The sequence below is a fragment of the Schistocerca gregaria genome, chromosome 4, assembly GCF_023897955.1.
Source record: "Schistocerca gregaria isolate iqSchGreg1 chromosome 4, iqSchGreg1.2, whole genome shotgun sequence".
Lineage (NCBI taxonomy): Eukaryota > Metazoa > Arthropoda > Insecta > Orthoptera > Acrididae > Schistocerca > Schistocerca gregaria.
Genome location: NC_064923.1, coordinates 784983699 through 784998385, shown reverse-complemented (window position 1 = coordinate 784998385; position 14687 = coordinate 784983699). Strand labels below are relative to the sequence as shown.

Sequence of the window (14687 nt, the reverse complement as noted above, 5' to 3'; positions counted from 1 at the left end):
GTCTTTTACTGTAAAATATTATGTTTGTTATGATGACCACAATTTACAAGAAACAAATAGTAAAACTAGTAAAAATATATTACAGTTATTTTGTAATGTCTGTTTGCTACTCTGTATAAAAATTTATTATGCTATTTAGTCTATAATCGTACGAAGTTATCTCAGTCTCTGATGTTCATATTTTGTCTTGCTTTAGTCATTTTATCTATGGCTTGTCGTGACACAGTGCACCTAATATTTCTTGCTCATAAAATATCAGAGAAAGATTTTCAGATAGTTTTTTCTGACAGTACTATTAGTTTTTCACTTTTTACTGCCTGTGCATGCAGTCTGTTCACTTCTTGGTTTTTCCTCTTCGTTATACATAATATATTCCTAACAAAATTTGTGAAAGGTGTTACAAGCTGTGCAGAATTATAAGGTTCATTCAAATGAAACCAGGCCAGTGAGTCTACCTTTGCCTTACACGTAAGGTGGCACCGTGTAACTGCAAGTATGGCGGCACCATTTAATGGTAGAGAGGCTAACGTGTGTGCACAGTTTGGTGTTGTATAGTGGCAGTGTGGCTTCACACCGAAGAGGAGGCGGTCACACGAGTCACCGTCCACTGCCGAATGTGCAGGCTAGTGAGCAGGAACAATGAGGAGAGATTGGATTTTTGGTGGCAGAGGGAGTAGAGGTCGTGAATTGTATCAGCGGATGAAGGCTGTGTACGGTGAGTACAGTCTGAGTCGTTCTAGTATTGTGGAATGGTGCAAACGATTCCTAGAGGGGCGCGAGCACTGGAAGACGACACTCGTTCTGGACACACTCATTGTGTTATCACACCGGAAATTGTTGTGGAAGTGAATGCTTTAGTCTTAGACTACTGCAGAATCACCATGGATGAGACCTCTAAAACAAGCTATTTGTGGTCATCGATTCACAACGTACGATGAAGTGTTTGAGTGGGTCCAGGCCCGGATTCGACAGCAGCCTACTAGCCTCTTCGAGAGTGGAGTCGACCGGCTAGTGTCGCAATGGGATAAATGTGCTAACAGTTTTGGCAACCTTTTTTGAGTATAACTACATTTTTGAGTTAATAAAATCGTTACTGTTACTTTACACTAGTGACCGGGTTTTATTTGAATGCCCCTCATACTTCTGAAGAGTTTTTTGTATTCTTTCTTAAAACATTGTCGCTCTTGTGTTTTCATTTGCCATTCTATACATATTGCATATTCTGAATTAATCATCCGTTGTACCGAAATTTTTGACAACATTTGCTGAATTAGTTAACAGGAAATCAGGAGGATTGGGTTGAAATAAATGGCAAGTCACCCAAAACAATCAGTCTGAATGTGCACAAATATTGCAAGATTTTGCCAAAATATTTGTGCCTACCCTGGAATAGCACCTTATTGGTGCTTTGATTCTGTGTGTGTCAGTGGCTGTGGGCACCCCATAATTCAGATGTCAAACAGAAGGAACCATTGCTGTCGGTAACAATGGGAAACTAGAAACAGATTTCAGATGTACAAGGTGCTATCCAAAATTTTCACGACTAGTGCTGCCATCTGTTGAAAACCTTGCCTTTGGACTAATGGTCACCATCACCCTCGAAGTAGTTCCCATCCGCATGTACACACCAGTCCCAGCACTTCTGGCACTGGTCAAACATTTTCTGGAAGTCCTGTTCTTTGATGGTGTTTATCACTGCCAGCGATGCTTCTTGAATCCTCTCTCGAGTGTCGAACCGAGGGCCTTTCAACTTGAGTTTCAGTTTTGGGAATAGTGCGAAGTCGTAAGGTGCCAAATGTGGCGAGTAATGTGGGTGGGGTACAACTGCCATGTTGTTTTTTGCCGAAAAGGTCCTGGTGAGCAAGGACGTGTGACAGGCTGCGTTGTTGTGATGCAGCAGCCAGTTCCCTTCACACCAAAATTTGGGCTGTTGTCGCCACACCTTTTCACAGAGCTGTCTCAAAACGTCACAATAGTATTCGGAATTTACTGTTTGGTTGGGTGGGGTGAATTCCGGTCTACCTGAAGGGTGGCCCTAGCCACACGGCATTTCCATTCGTGCACAATTCCCTTTGTATAATAATAATAAAAAGATGATCATGCTCTTAACTTTGCTCTTCCAGTGTGAGCATCATCTTCGACGTCTGTATGGCCAGCCCTGAACTGAGCGTGCCACTCACACGTGTACGGCTCGTGCTCTGTCTCCCAAAAACATGTTCAATCATTGCAAAGGTCTCCGTAGCACTTTTCCCAAGATTCACACAGAATTTGATACACAAGCACTGTTCTGTTCGCGGATCCAATGTAAAATCACCACACACCAAACACATAGTATTACGGAAACCACTGTGGTCACGCAACACGTCCTCCCAGCTGAATGCCACTCCGCACACTGACTCGTCAGATATGAAGCTCTCGGCATCTAACGGTGCAAAGATCTACTACTCCTACAGGTTGTATACGACCCGGGACAACCGGGAGATCCTGGAAAAACCTGGGAATTTTTCATCCGTGAGAAAACCGAGAAAAACCCGGGAATTGTTTACAATTCCAGGAATTTTTCATTGTTTTAGTTTTAAGTTAAATTTTTGTCAATTTGAGTGGTAAGAACTAATACTCTAACAAAAGATATTATCGTACCCCACTACTGCAGAATAACACTGCTGCTACATGAACGAGAGGAAAAAAAAAAGGTAAAATAAACATAAGTTGCAAAGGAAATGTGCTGTATACAGCAACAAAACACAGAGCTCATACAAGCATATGTCAACAGCAAAATGTGTCAAAGACTTTTGGAAGACTATGCAATGCTTCATAACAACAAATTGCCTCCGATGAGCGTGACATGACAACTGTTTAAATTAGATTCCTTCGAGCAGTTGTGGGTGGGCTCTTGGGCATGCGTAGTTGAGTTGCGTATGAGTAGTACCTTCTCCCACTTCTTGTTACAGAAGTGTGGCTTGGTGCCACTACCTAATATTGCCCCGGTCCGGAAATATAGTAAATCCGGCCCCAGATGCACAGAGCAGTTTGAGTTGTGGTGGGGAGGAGGTTCCTTTCCACGTGACCTGTGTTTACATTCATTGGTTTTATTGTTTCCTCTTTGTTTATTGCTCTCACGTTAAATGATATAATGGATTTTGTGACCCGGAGTTATCAAATGAATTAAAATATGTTAGCATAATTACGGATGGCTAAAATATGTCATTAGTTTCAGATTTTATTTCCACCTTTCTGACAGTAAAGCATTAATCACCTTGCAGAACAATGAAGTTATCTTTGTCGGCTTGCTAAAGAGATTTGGCTTTTATTAATCTTTTCTGCTGAGGAAGTCAGTTTATTTGAAACAAACTTCTTAATTTCACACTGTTGGCTGGTTTAAACTGTTCGCTGATTTCAAGTGCGCGTATGACATTATGCCATAAATAGAGAACCAAACACGAGATAATACAATACTGGTACTCCAAGAAAATTTACATCCGAATCTGGACATACGCATGTGCACTTCAAGCCGAATTATGCATTTTAGTATGGTTCACGAAATTTCGATGTTCTTGAAGTATCCTTTGATGTCTTGTTTCTTTCATGACCTAATGTAAGATCTTTTAATGTTTTACACGTATGAACATATGGCCTTCCTGCATCATCGCGCGGTCGCGACTGTTATCTGGGGCTCTCTTGCACCTGCTGAAACGAACCTATTTCTAACAGGTAGTGGTAAAATATTGCGATCGCTGGTTTGAAAAGCTTTAATACATTAAAATCAAAGTTCCTTTTACCCAAGATGAACTATGTGCGAGAATGTACGATGAATTTCGTAAATAAGGAAGCGTTTGACTCTCATTTAAAAATCAACTAGTTGAGGACGACCATTTAGAAGAATTTCGAGCGCAGATCATCACACATTTACGTCGTTATTAAAAATTTTACTGGCACTTGTGTGTGGTGTATCTTAGTGTGGAGAAAAGATCAACAATATATGTGGAAGCTTAGCTTTTCTTTCAGCTTATTAATCTTGGAGACCAATATTATATGTGAATGGTGTGTGTATTAATTTAAACCATTATCTTTTCTTATTTGTGTTTTTGCGCTACTTAAGAAAAGTGATAAAAAGTAGATTACAGAGTACCTGACGGCTCAACACAAAAGTTTTGTCTCAAGTACAGATAGCGTTGAGGATCAGCGGACAACGTTCAAAACCATCGTACAATATGCGTTAGATGAGTATGTGCCAAGCAAGATCATGAGACGGAAAAGAGCCACCGTGGTACAATGACCGAGTTAGAAAACTGCTGCGGAAGCAAAGGGAACTTCACAGCAAACATAAACATAACCAAAGCCTTGCACACAAACAAAAATTACGCGAAGCGAAACGTAGTGTGAGGAGGGCTATGCGAGAGGCTTTCAATGAATTCGAAAGTAAAGTTCTATGCACTGACTTGGCAGAAAATCCTAAGAAATTTTGGTCCTATGTCAAAGCAGTAGATGGATCAAAACAAAATGTCCAACCACTCTGTGACCAAAATGGTACTGAAACAGAGGATGACAGATTAAAGGCCGAAATACTAAATGTCTTCTTGCAAAGCTGATTCACAGAGGAAGATTGCACAATGCTTCCTTCTCTAGATTGTTGGACAGTTGACAAAATGGTAGATATCGAAATAGACGACAGAGGGATAGAGAAACAATTAAAATCGCTCAAAAGAGGAAAGGTCGCTGGTCCTGATGGGATACCAGTTCGATTTTACACAGAGTACGCGAAGGAACTTTACCCCCTTCTTGCAGCGGTGTACCGTAGGTCTCTAGAAGAGCGAAGCATTCCAAAGGATTGGAAAAGGGCACAGGTCATCCCCGTTTTCAAGAAGGGACGTCGAACAGATGTGCAGAACTATAGACCTATATCTCTAACGTCGATCAGTTGTAGAATTTTGGAACACGTATTATGTTAGAGTATAATGTCTTTTCTGGAGACTAGAAATCTACTCGGTAGGAATCAGCATGGGTTTCGAAAAAGACGGTCGTGTGAAACCCAGCTCGCGCTATTCGTCCATGAGACTGATGGCCATAGACACGGGTTCACAGGTAGATGGCGTGTTTCTTGACTTCCGCAAGGCGTTTGATACAGTTCCCCACAGTCGTTTAATGAACAAAGTAAGAGCATATGGACTATCAGACCAATTGTGTGATTGGATTGAGGAGTTCCTAGATAACAGAACGCAGCATGTCATTCTCAATGGAGAGAAGTCTTCCGAAGTAAGGGTGATTTCAGGTGTGCCGCAGGGGAGTGTCATAGGACCGTTGCTGTTCACAATATACACTCCTGGAAACTGAAATAAGAACACCGTGAATTCATTGTCCCAGGAAGGGGAAACTTTATTGACACATTCCTCGGGTCAGATACATCACATGATCACACTGACAGAACCACAGGCACATAGACACAGGCAACAGAGCATGCACAATGTTGGCACTAGTACAGTGTATATCCACTTTTTGCAGCAATGCAGGCTGCTATTCTCCCATGGAGACGATCATAGAGATGCTGGATGTAGTCCTGTGGAACGGCTTGCCATGCCATTTCCACCTGGCGCCTCAGTTGGACCAGCGTTCGTGCTGGACGTGCAGACCGCGTGAGACGATGCTTCATCCAGTCCCAAACATGCTCAATGGGGGACAGATCCGGAGATCTTGCTGGCCAGGGTAGTTGACTTAAACCTTCTAGAGCACGTTGGGTGGCACGGGATACATGCGGACGTGCATTGTCCTGTTGGAACAGCAAGTTTCCTTGCCGGTCTAGGAATGGTAGAACGATGGGTTCGATGACGGTTTGGATGTACCGTGCACTATTCAGTGTCCCCTCGATGATCACCAGAGGTATGCGGCCAGTGTAGGAGATCGCTCCCCACACCATGATGCCGGGTGTTGGCCCTGTGTGCCTTGGTCGTATGCACTCCTGATTGTGGCGCTCACCTGCACGGCGCCATACATGCATACGACCATCATTGGCACCAAGGCAGAAGCGACTCTCATCGCTGAAGACGACACGTCTCCATTCGTCCCTCCATTCACGCCTGTCGCGATACCACTGGAGGCGGGCTGCACGATGATGGGGCATGAGCGGAAGACGGCCTAACGGTTTGCGGGACCGTAGCCCAGCTTCATGGAGACGGTTGCGAATGGTCCTTGCCGATACCCCAGGAGCAACAGTGTCCCTAATTTGCTGGGAAGTGGCGGTGCGGTCCCCTACGGCACTGTGTAGGATCCTACGGTCTTGGCGTGCATCCGTGCGTCGCTGTGGTCCGGTCCCAGGTCGACGGGCACGTGCACCTTCCGCTGACCACTGGCGACAACATCGATGTACTGTGGAGACCTCACGCCCCACGTGTTGAGCAATTCGGTGGTACGTCCACCAGGCCTTCCGTATGCCCACTATACGCCCTCGCTCAAAGTCCGTCAACTGCACATACGGTTCACGTCCACACTGTCACGGCATGCTACCAGTGTTAAAGACTGCGATTGAGCTCCGTATGCCACGGCAAACTGGCTGACACTGACGGCGGCGGTGCACAAATGCTGCGCAGCTAGCGCCATTCGACGGTCAACACCGCAGTTCCTGGTGTGTCCGCTGTGCCATGCGTGTGATCATTGCTTGTACAGCCCTCTCGCAGTGTCTGGAGCAAGTATGGTGGGTCTGACACACCGGTGTCAATGTGTTCTTTTTTCCATTTCCAGGAGTGTACATAAATTACCTGGTGGATGACATCGGAAGTTCACTGAGGTTTTTTGCAGATGATGCTGTGGTGTATCGAGAGGTTGTAACAATGGAAAATTGTACTGAAATGCAGGAGGATCTGCAGCGAATTGATGCATGGTGCAGGGAATGGCAATTGAATCTCAATGTAGACAAGTGTAATGTGCTGAAAATACATAGAAAGATACATCCCTTATCATTTAGCTACAAAATAGCAGGTCAGGAACTGGAAGCAGTTAATTCCATAAATTATCTGAGGAGTGATTTAAAATGGAACGACCGTATAAAATTAATAGTCGGTAAAGCAGATGCCACACTGAGATTCATTGGAAGAATCCTAAGGAAAAGCAATCTGAAAACAAACGAAGTAGATTACAGTACGCTTGTTCGCCCACTGCTTGAATACTGCTCAGCAGTGTGGGATCCGTACCAGATTGGGTTGATAGAAGAGATAGAGAAGATCCAACGGAGAGCAGTGCGTTTCGTTACAGGATTGTTTAGTAATCGCGAAAGCATTACGGAGATGATAGATAAACTCCTGTGGAAGACTCTGCAGGAGAGACGCTCAGTAGCTCGGTATGGGCTTTTGTTAAAGTTTCGAGAACATACCTTCACCGAAGAGTCAGGCAGTATATTGCTCCCTCCTATGTATATCTCGCAAAGAGACCATGAGGATAAAATCAGAGAGATTAGAGCCCACACAGAAGCATAGGGACAATCCTTCTTTCCACGAACAATATGAGACTGGAATAGAAGGGAGAACTGATAGAGGTACTCAGGGTACCCTCCATCACAGACCATCAGGTGGCTTGTGGAGTATGGATGTAAATGTAAATGTAAGAGTGATCTTGCCATGGCTGTCTACATCATGTGTCCTATGCTGTTATCAGCTGGCGAGATCACATGACAAGAGTAATTAGTGGCTTAGAAAAGTGCATCGCAATCTCGATTTCAATGCTTTGGAAAGTAACACGCGGTATTTGGTGGAATTCGAATTCATACCTTCATAATACGAAAATATGCAGCGTACATATTGCTGCACGTCAAAGGTGTTTCAAAACGTGTGACGTCTCCCCCCTCCCCCCCGCTGCCACTGAGTTTCATTTTCTAAAGTGGCAGGAAATTCTTCATCAGTATATAAAACCATAAACATTCAAAGGATTGATAAGTTTTATAGTGCCAAGGAATAGTATACTATCACTTAACACGGAAAAAGTGTATTTTCACCCGGGAGAAAGTCTATTTTTAACCGGGAAATTTGGGAAAAAGCTGAGAATTTTTTTTTTGTCCACATAGACACACTGTCCTACTTTCCAGATGGCAGCACCTGTCCTGAACGTTTTGGATTCCACCTCGAATGCCTTGATCATCTAATGTCAATGTTTCATTTCTTCAGCATTTGGGCCTCGCAACCATGATAATTGTTTGATACCTGTCTGCTACCTATAACACATTACATTCAATTAATTTTTTATTAACGACCTAATTATGAGACCAGTATGTGCTGTCTCAATCCTATAGTCTCAAATAACTTTCACAGTTGGCACTTTTTCGACTGCAGATGTGTGTTTTACATGATATTTCTTCTTCACCTTCACTGCAGGTATTGATGGGCACACCTCCATTCTGGCAGGGTTATTGACCACATTGTCTATCCATCTCGCTCTTGGTCATCCAGTCATTCTGGTGGAATACCATCTCCCTTTTGTTCTGCTATACTCTTCATATGTCCTAACCAGTGTAATGTAAAAGTTCCTGTAATACATGGTTATATTATTCTCCAGTCTTCTGTCTGTCACAAGCTCTTAAGATTTTTCTCAGGATTTTTCTTCAGAGGCTCTTAGGTTGATAATGTTCGGATTTTGTCAGTTATTTAGCTAGCTAGTCAGTCACATGTTCCATTTGTGTGCAACTGAATAAACCTAATTTTATCATTCTATTCATATTTTACCCTTATTTTTTGAGACACATAATCAGTGATGGATTTGCAACTGCTGCTCTACATGGGTGCTTGGTTTGCTGGTTTGAAAGCTGTTATTCTGCTTCCAGCCTCTTAAAATTAAACTAGCACAGCATTGAGAATCTGACATTAAAATATGTTTTCATGTGCTCAGTCCTGTGCTAATGTCATTGCGAAAGACTGAAAGCAGAACAGCAGCTTTAAAACCAACAAAGCAAGCACATATGTTGAGCAGCATCCACAAACATTGCCACTGGTGATGCCTTTCAAAAATAAAGGTGAAATACGTGTGGCATGATGAAATTGGCTTTATTCAGTTGCTCATAGCCATAACTTCAACATATCGCACACAACTTAGAAAATAGGACAACAGAAGTTAACTCTTAGGTTGTTTCCATCTGCTTCTTTCATTGTCCACACTTGCGACACACAAGGGAATAGTATAGTGTACTGCATCAAAAGGATAATTCACATGAGAAAACTGTAAAATAATGGGACAGCATTGCCGACAGTAATGTAAAGGCATTTATATTTGTTTGTTCGTGGTACTAAGATGTTTATACTTTGAATTAAGTGCTGGGCACATTTTTGTCTCATAATTTTATAACTTTTAACTATGTTGTTGTTCTCATAAGTATAGAGTTCTTAAGTGTGTGTAAGTTTGCAAAATAGATCCTGTTTCCCTTGTGTATCCTTCTTTAATACATTATCTCGTATATGGTATTTGCTAACTTGTCAAAATTGCGGTGTTTCATAACTGTTGTTGATTTAAAGTGAATTCATATTTTACACTTGTCTCTTTAACACACACACAGCTCTGTAGTAGCCTAATTGACAAATGTATTCTTACTCAGTTATCAAGTCCAAACCTGTCATTAATCTTGGAAAACATTTATTCATTTGCAGTTTAATGGGTGTGCTTAAAAATTTGAAGATAGAAGATGATCCGGCAGGAGGAATTGACAGTGTTACCTTAGCTTTAGAAATGGCCTTACTATATGCTGTGGATCTTAGCATTATTCAGAAACGTGAAGATGGTGAGGGTATGTTATCTAACCTGTGTGGTGCAGTGTATGTTCTGTAACATTGCTTTACTACTTTGCCCGTAAATGTAACCAGAAAGCGGGCACCTTGACCACTTCGGCTATCCATGCATGCTAACTTCCATATGGACTACAATACAAGGATACAGACAGTGAGATATGGAAGTCTGGATCGATCTGGGAGTGTGTATGGATAGCCGAAGTGGTTAATGTGACCACTGGCAATAAGCAGGAAATATGGGCTGAAGTCCCAGTCCGGCACAAATTTTTGTATGTCACTGTTGGGCAGTACATCTATACCTAATACAGCTGACATCAAGGAATTCGCAATCATCGAATTAATTTTGAAAATATTTCTTTCAGCTGTGGCTTGTTAACAGTGTCCATTCTTTCAGATATGAATGTAAGTGATCAGAAAGAGTGAGATAATTAATTAGATTGAGAGTGTATTTTTGAAGTGGAATGTGGAAGCCTAAAATGGGAAGTTTGTATTAGAGTTTTGTGAAGAAACTCCTAACATATCTAAAGGTCTGTATCCATAGTTAGTCTGCATAGTATTACAAGTAATGTCTCTCTTAAAAATCAGCACATTAAAATGAAAATTGAGCAATATGCAAATAATGGGATATACATTTCTTAGCTGTATGAAACTTTCAGTGTTGGAACTACAATTTTGTGAGAGAAGTTAATTGTGCCTGGCATGAGTGGGTTTGATAATGAGTGATGTGGTGTGTTGATGAGAGTGTCATGGACTCAGGAGGGTGACAATTCACACCCCCATCCAGATTTAGGTTTTCTTTTGTTGTCTAAATCACTTCAGTCAAATACTTCCATGGTTCCATGGAAAGGTCGTGTTGAGTACCTACCTACCTTGTCATTGCCCTATTCTGAGCTAAGTCTGCCTCCAGTCAGAATCACAATTTTATTCTCTCATTATGTACGTACATAAATAATTGATTTAAAGTACAGGAGACTCATCAGTATAAATACTGTACCTGATATGCATACAGTGAGTCAAAAGAGACTAAAATTAATCTTAATTTACAAAAACCATTACAGCTGTATTTCTCTATTCTACAAAGAAATATTCCTAATTTAAAAATTTCGTGAGTAAATAACATTTCTGTGCTAAGATGATGTGTAATTTTGTCTTCAATATACCTAGTCCCATAAACTGAAAGTTTTTCACTTTTATTTTACTACAAAGTATTAAGTCATCTATTGAGGGGTCTGGGAGTGGAGGTATGATCTATAAGATAGTAACATGAAATTATCTTTGGTTTATGTGTCGTTTATATGTTGAAAATTGTTCCATATAAATAATTCTGAATTGGTACAGAGAAAGATAAACAGTTCATAAACATAAATAAATGGATTAATTAAAAATTTTAGGTCCCTGAATAAAGGTCTCTATAAATCTCAAGGCTTAATATTACACGCAAGTTTCCAGTAGTAGTTCTGTGGAGTGATAATATCGTATTTACACTGCTAGCATTACCCCAAAAAACTTTCCATATCTAGCAATAGATTTAAACTAGCTGTGGTAAACAACTTTCCAAGTGTCCACGTCGTGTAAAGGACAATCTTGTCATTGCAAATGCAAGACTGTGTGGCTTGTTTGCCTAATAGCTTACATGATAACATCAGAACAATTTTTTCCTTTAAATATCCCAGGAATTTGACAGAACCTGCTTCCACATGTTCCTAATTTTTATTGGCTCATATGATTTTGATTGTTTTGTGACAGCTCCCAAACCCAAGGTCCTCGGCGGTACTTTTGGGGCAGCCACCACAAATTGTATAAAGCATGGGTAGTGACCAGGATGTATGTATGTTGGCTGAAAAATAATTAATGACAAGAATTGCGCCAGCTAGAATGAAGAGAGAACTTACATTTATTTCTGATGAAACGTGCAATACAATAGCAAACATCACACTGCAGTGGCTCTGCTATAAACTCTATGAAAGGCTAGAAATAGACAATCGACAATAGACTGTCTGTCGGGTCCAGCGCGCCTCCTTATATGCAAAAGACAGAGGGCGCTGCGGACCCGAGCTCAGCCATGGCGCAACCTCTTCCATCGGTGGTAACGCACTGAGATGCCGATGGCTGCGACAGGAACTGTTGCCAGCTATGTCATGGTCAGGGCGCTCGTGCGCGAATTGGTCGGTTGGGTCCGTGGATACAACAGATTGTTTGGTTTTTAACTGTGCTAAATGGTTTTATGGTTTTTTAATGTTTAATTGTAATCCATTTACTTCAAACCAATGTTCTCAACTATTTAGGATACCAGTGATCCTTGGGGAATTTGTTCTGTTGTCTCATTTTCAATGAGTATCAGACGAGTTGTCTCCAAATAAAAGTGAGTGGGATGGTAAAATGGAAAATCCAGGCTGGACTGTAATAATATTAGAGAAGGAAGGCAAAAACGCGCGCGTGCCCACACACATGCCCACGCACGCGCACGCCCACGCGCACGCACGCACACGCGCACACGCACACGCACACGCGCACGCCCACACGCACGTGTGTGTGTGTGTGTGTGTGTGTGTGTGTGTGTGTGTGTGTGTGTGTGTCCGAAGGCCTTAACAGCTGACAGGTATAATTGTGAGAGCCTCTTTGTTGTGCCTATCTGCGACTCAGCGTCTCTGCTATATGGTGAGTGGGATGTTATATTTAGAAGAAAATCTTTTTTGTAAAATTCAGTTACACTTAGAAATAAATGTCGACAAAAATTTAAGCTGGAATACACATATTGACTCCCTGTCAAATAAAGTAAACAGTTTTGCATTTGCAATGCAAATACTAGCAAATTCCACGGACTTGAGTACACAAAAAATTGCCTATAATAGTTATTTTGAATCTGTCATTAGATGTTGGATAATTTTCTGGGGAAGTTCAAGTAGCGTATCTCGAACCCTGAAACTGCAAAAGAAAATTGTCCAGTACATGTGTAATGCACAGAAAATAGTCTTGTCACCCATTTAGAAAACTGCAAATCCTAACTGTTGCATATACATTTATGAGATTATAAGCTTCCTACACAGCTACAAAAATTATTTGACGAGAATAATTTTAACCATACATATAACATAAGAAATAAAAATAATTTTGTGCTACCCATACACCAGTTGAAATTATATGCACGGACTCTATATTGGGATGACAATATACAAGAAGTTAATAGGGAAAAACATATTTAATGTGAAGCCAGAAATTTTAAAATTGAGGCTACAGTACATTCTTTGAGGGAAATGCTGCTATTCAATAGAAGAATTCATAGAGGATGAAATGATCATTTGAGTAAGGGGTAATTAAGTGTTAGACTTCATTGTATGTGTATATGACAAAAGTGTATTATAATTATGATGATCTCTGTTATCATCAGCTGTTCTTTGTTTATGGTGAAATTTTACCAAAACTTGATGTTATGACAAACTCAATGAACTATTCTGTAATTTTTTAAGGATTTACAATGAATTTGTCACCTATTTTGATTTTGGAGATCCGTGGGCTGCTGGCTATGACAACAAATTTGGATTTTATGGCTGACCATGCTGATTTTGATTTATTTGTATGGTTCAGAATGAATTTTTGTGTGCCATTTCTTTTTATGTCTTTATCGCTCTTGTAAATACAGTTTATTTTTAAATATATAGTACCTGAATAAAACGATTTAGATTATGTACGTGATGTAGTACCTGAATAAAACGATTTAGATTATGTACGTGATGAGGCAAACCACGATTTTCAAAAAACAGTGTTGGGCCTAAAATGGAATATTGTTGGGCTTCCAGTGAAATAATTTTCCATTCTGAGAAACAATTTCCAGCACCTGACATTAAACTACCCTTTGCTTTCTGTCTGTTAAATTTGATTCAAACCATTTTAAAGCACTCCATGCATTTCGTATCTTTCTAATTTATGTAATTTTTTTTGAAATTTGTCTGGAGGTAAGCAAATTTACGCAACAAATTTCACAGGCACATTGTACTCTTCCCGTTTTGGGACTGATTTAGTGTGATATTGGATTTTGCTACGAAATTTTGGGTTTGGATTGCAACACCCTTTTCAAATATTTTAGAGAATAATGGGAGAAGGCTTAGTGTCAGTAGGTTTCTACATCTTCCTTTGAGCCTTTCTTGAATAATGGCTTTACTGCTGAATACTTTCGAGCATCTGGGAAGTGTTCTTCAAATTACTTGTTTATTATGGCAGACTGGGGGTCCTGATATTATACTAGAAACTGTTTTAAGTACGCTGGTGTGGTATTTCCTCCTGTCTAGTCAAGTTTTTATTTTTAAGGGTAAATACTTGTTTTTCTACATCTTACGTTATAATTCGTTCAAATTTGGTTAGAACATCCCTGTTATCCATATTGAAATTGAAAGGTTGGACATTATCCAGGTAACCACGTAAATCAACATTCGATCTTGACACAGTTATGACAAACTCATTGAAATATTCTGTAATTTTTGAAGGATTTACAATGGATTTGTCACCTATCTTGATTTTGGAGATCTGTGGACTGCTGGCTATGACAACAAATTTGGATTTTATGACTGACCATGCTGCCTTTGATTTATTTGTATGGTTCAAAATGAATTTTTGTGTGCTATTTCTTTTGTTGTCTTCATCACCCTTGTAAATAAAGTTTTAAATTTTTATATAGTTTATAAGATCTAATTTTTTTTATTACTTTTCACTTCATTGTGTAATTGTCTTTTTCTGGCACTTGACACTTTTATACCTGCATTTATCCTTTTCAATTTGCTTGTTATTTTTTGTGGTGGACTGTAGGGGGAAATATTTCATTAAAAACATGGAAAAAAACTTTCAAGAGGTCTATTATGGCCAACATAATTGTTATACAGAATCTGTTTGACAGCCTTATGTTGAACGTGCACAGTTCTGAGCCTGTAGCGAAATATG

The 14687-nt window shown here is 40.4% G+C and overlaps 1 protein-coding gene across 1 annotated transcript in view; it reads left to right on the top strand.

Moving 5' to 3' along the window:
• LOC126267433 (nuclear pore complex protein Nup205-like) overlaps positions 1 to 14687 on the top strand; it is a 289070-nt gene that overhangs the window by 58431 nt on the left and 215952 nt on the right. Inside the window, exon 6 of the mRNA XM_049972686.1 lies at positions 9618 to 9754. Within this exon, the coding sequence (XP_049828643.1) occupies positions 9618 to 9754 (137 nt within the window). The remainder of the gene's footprint in view (positions 1 to 9617; positions 9755 to 14687) is intronic.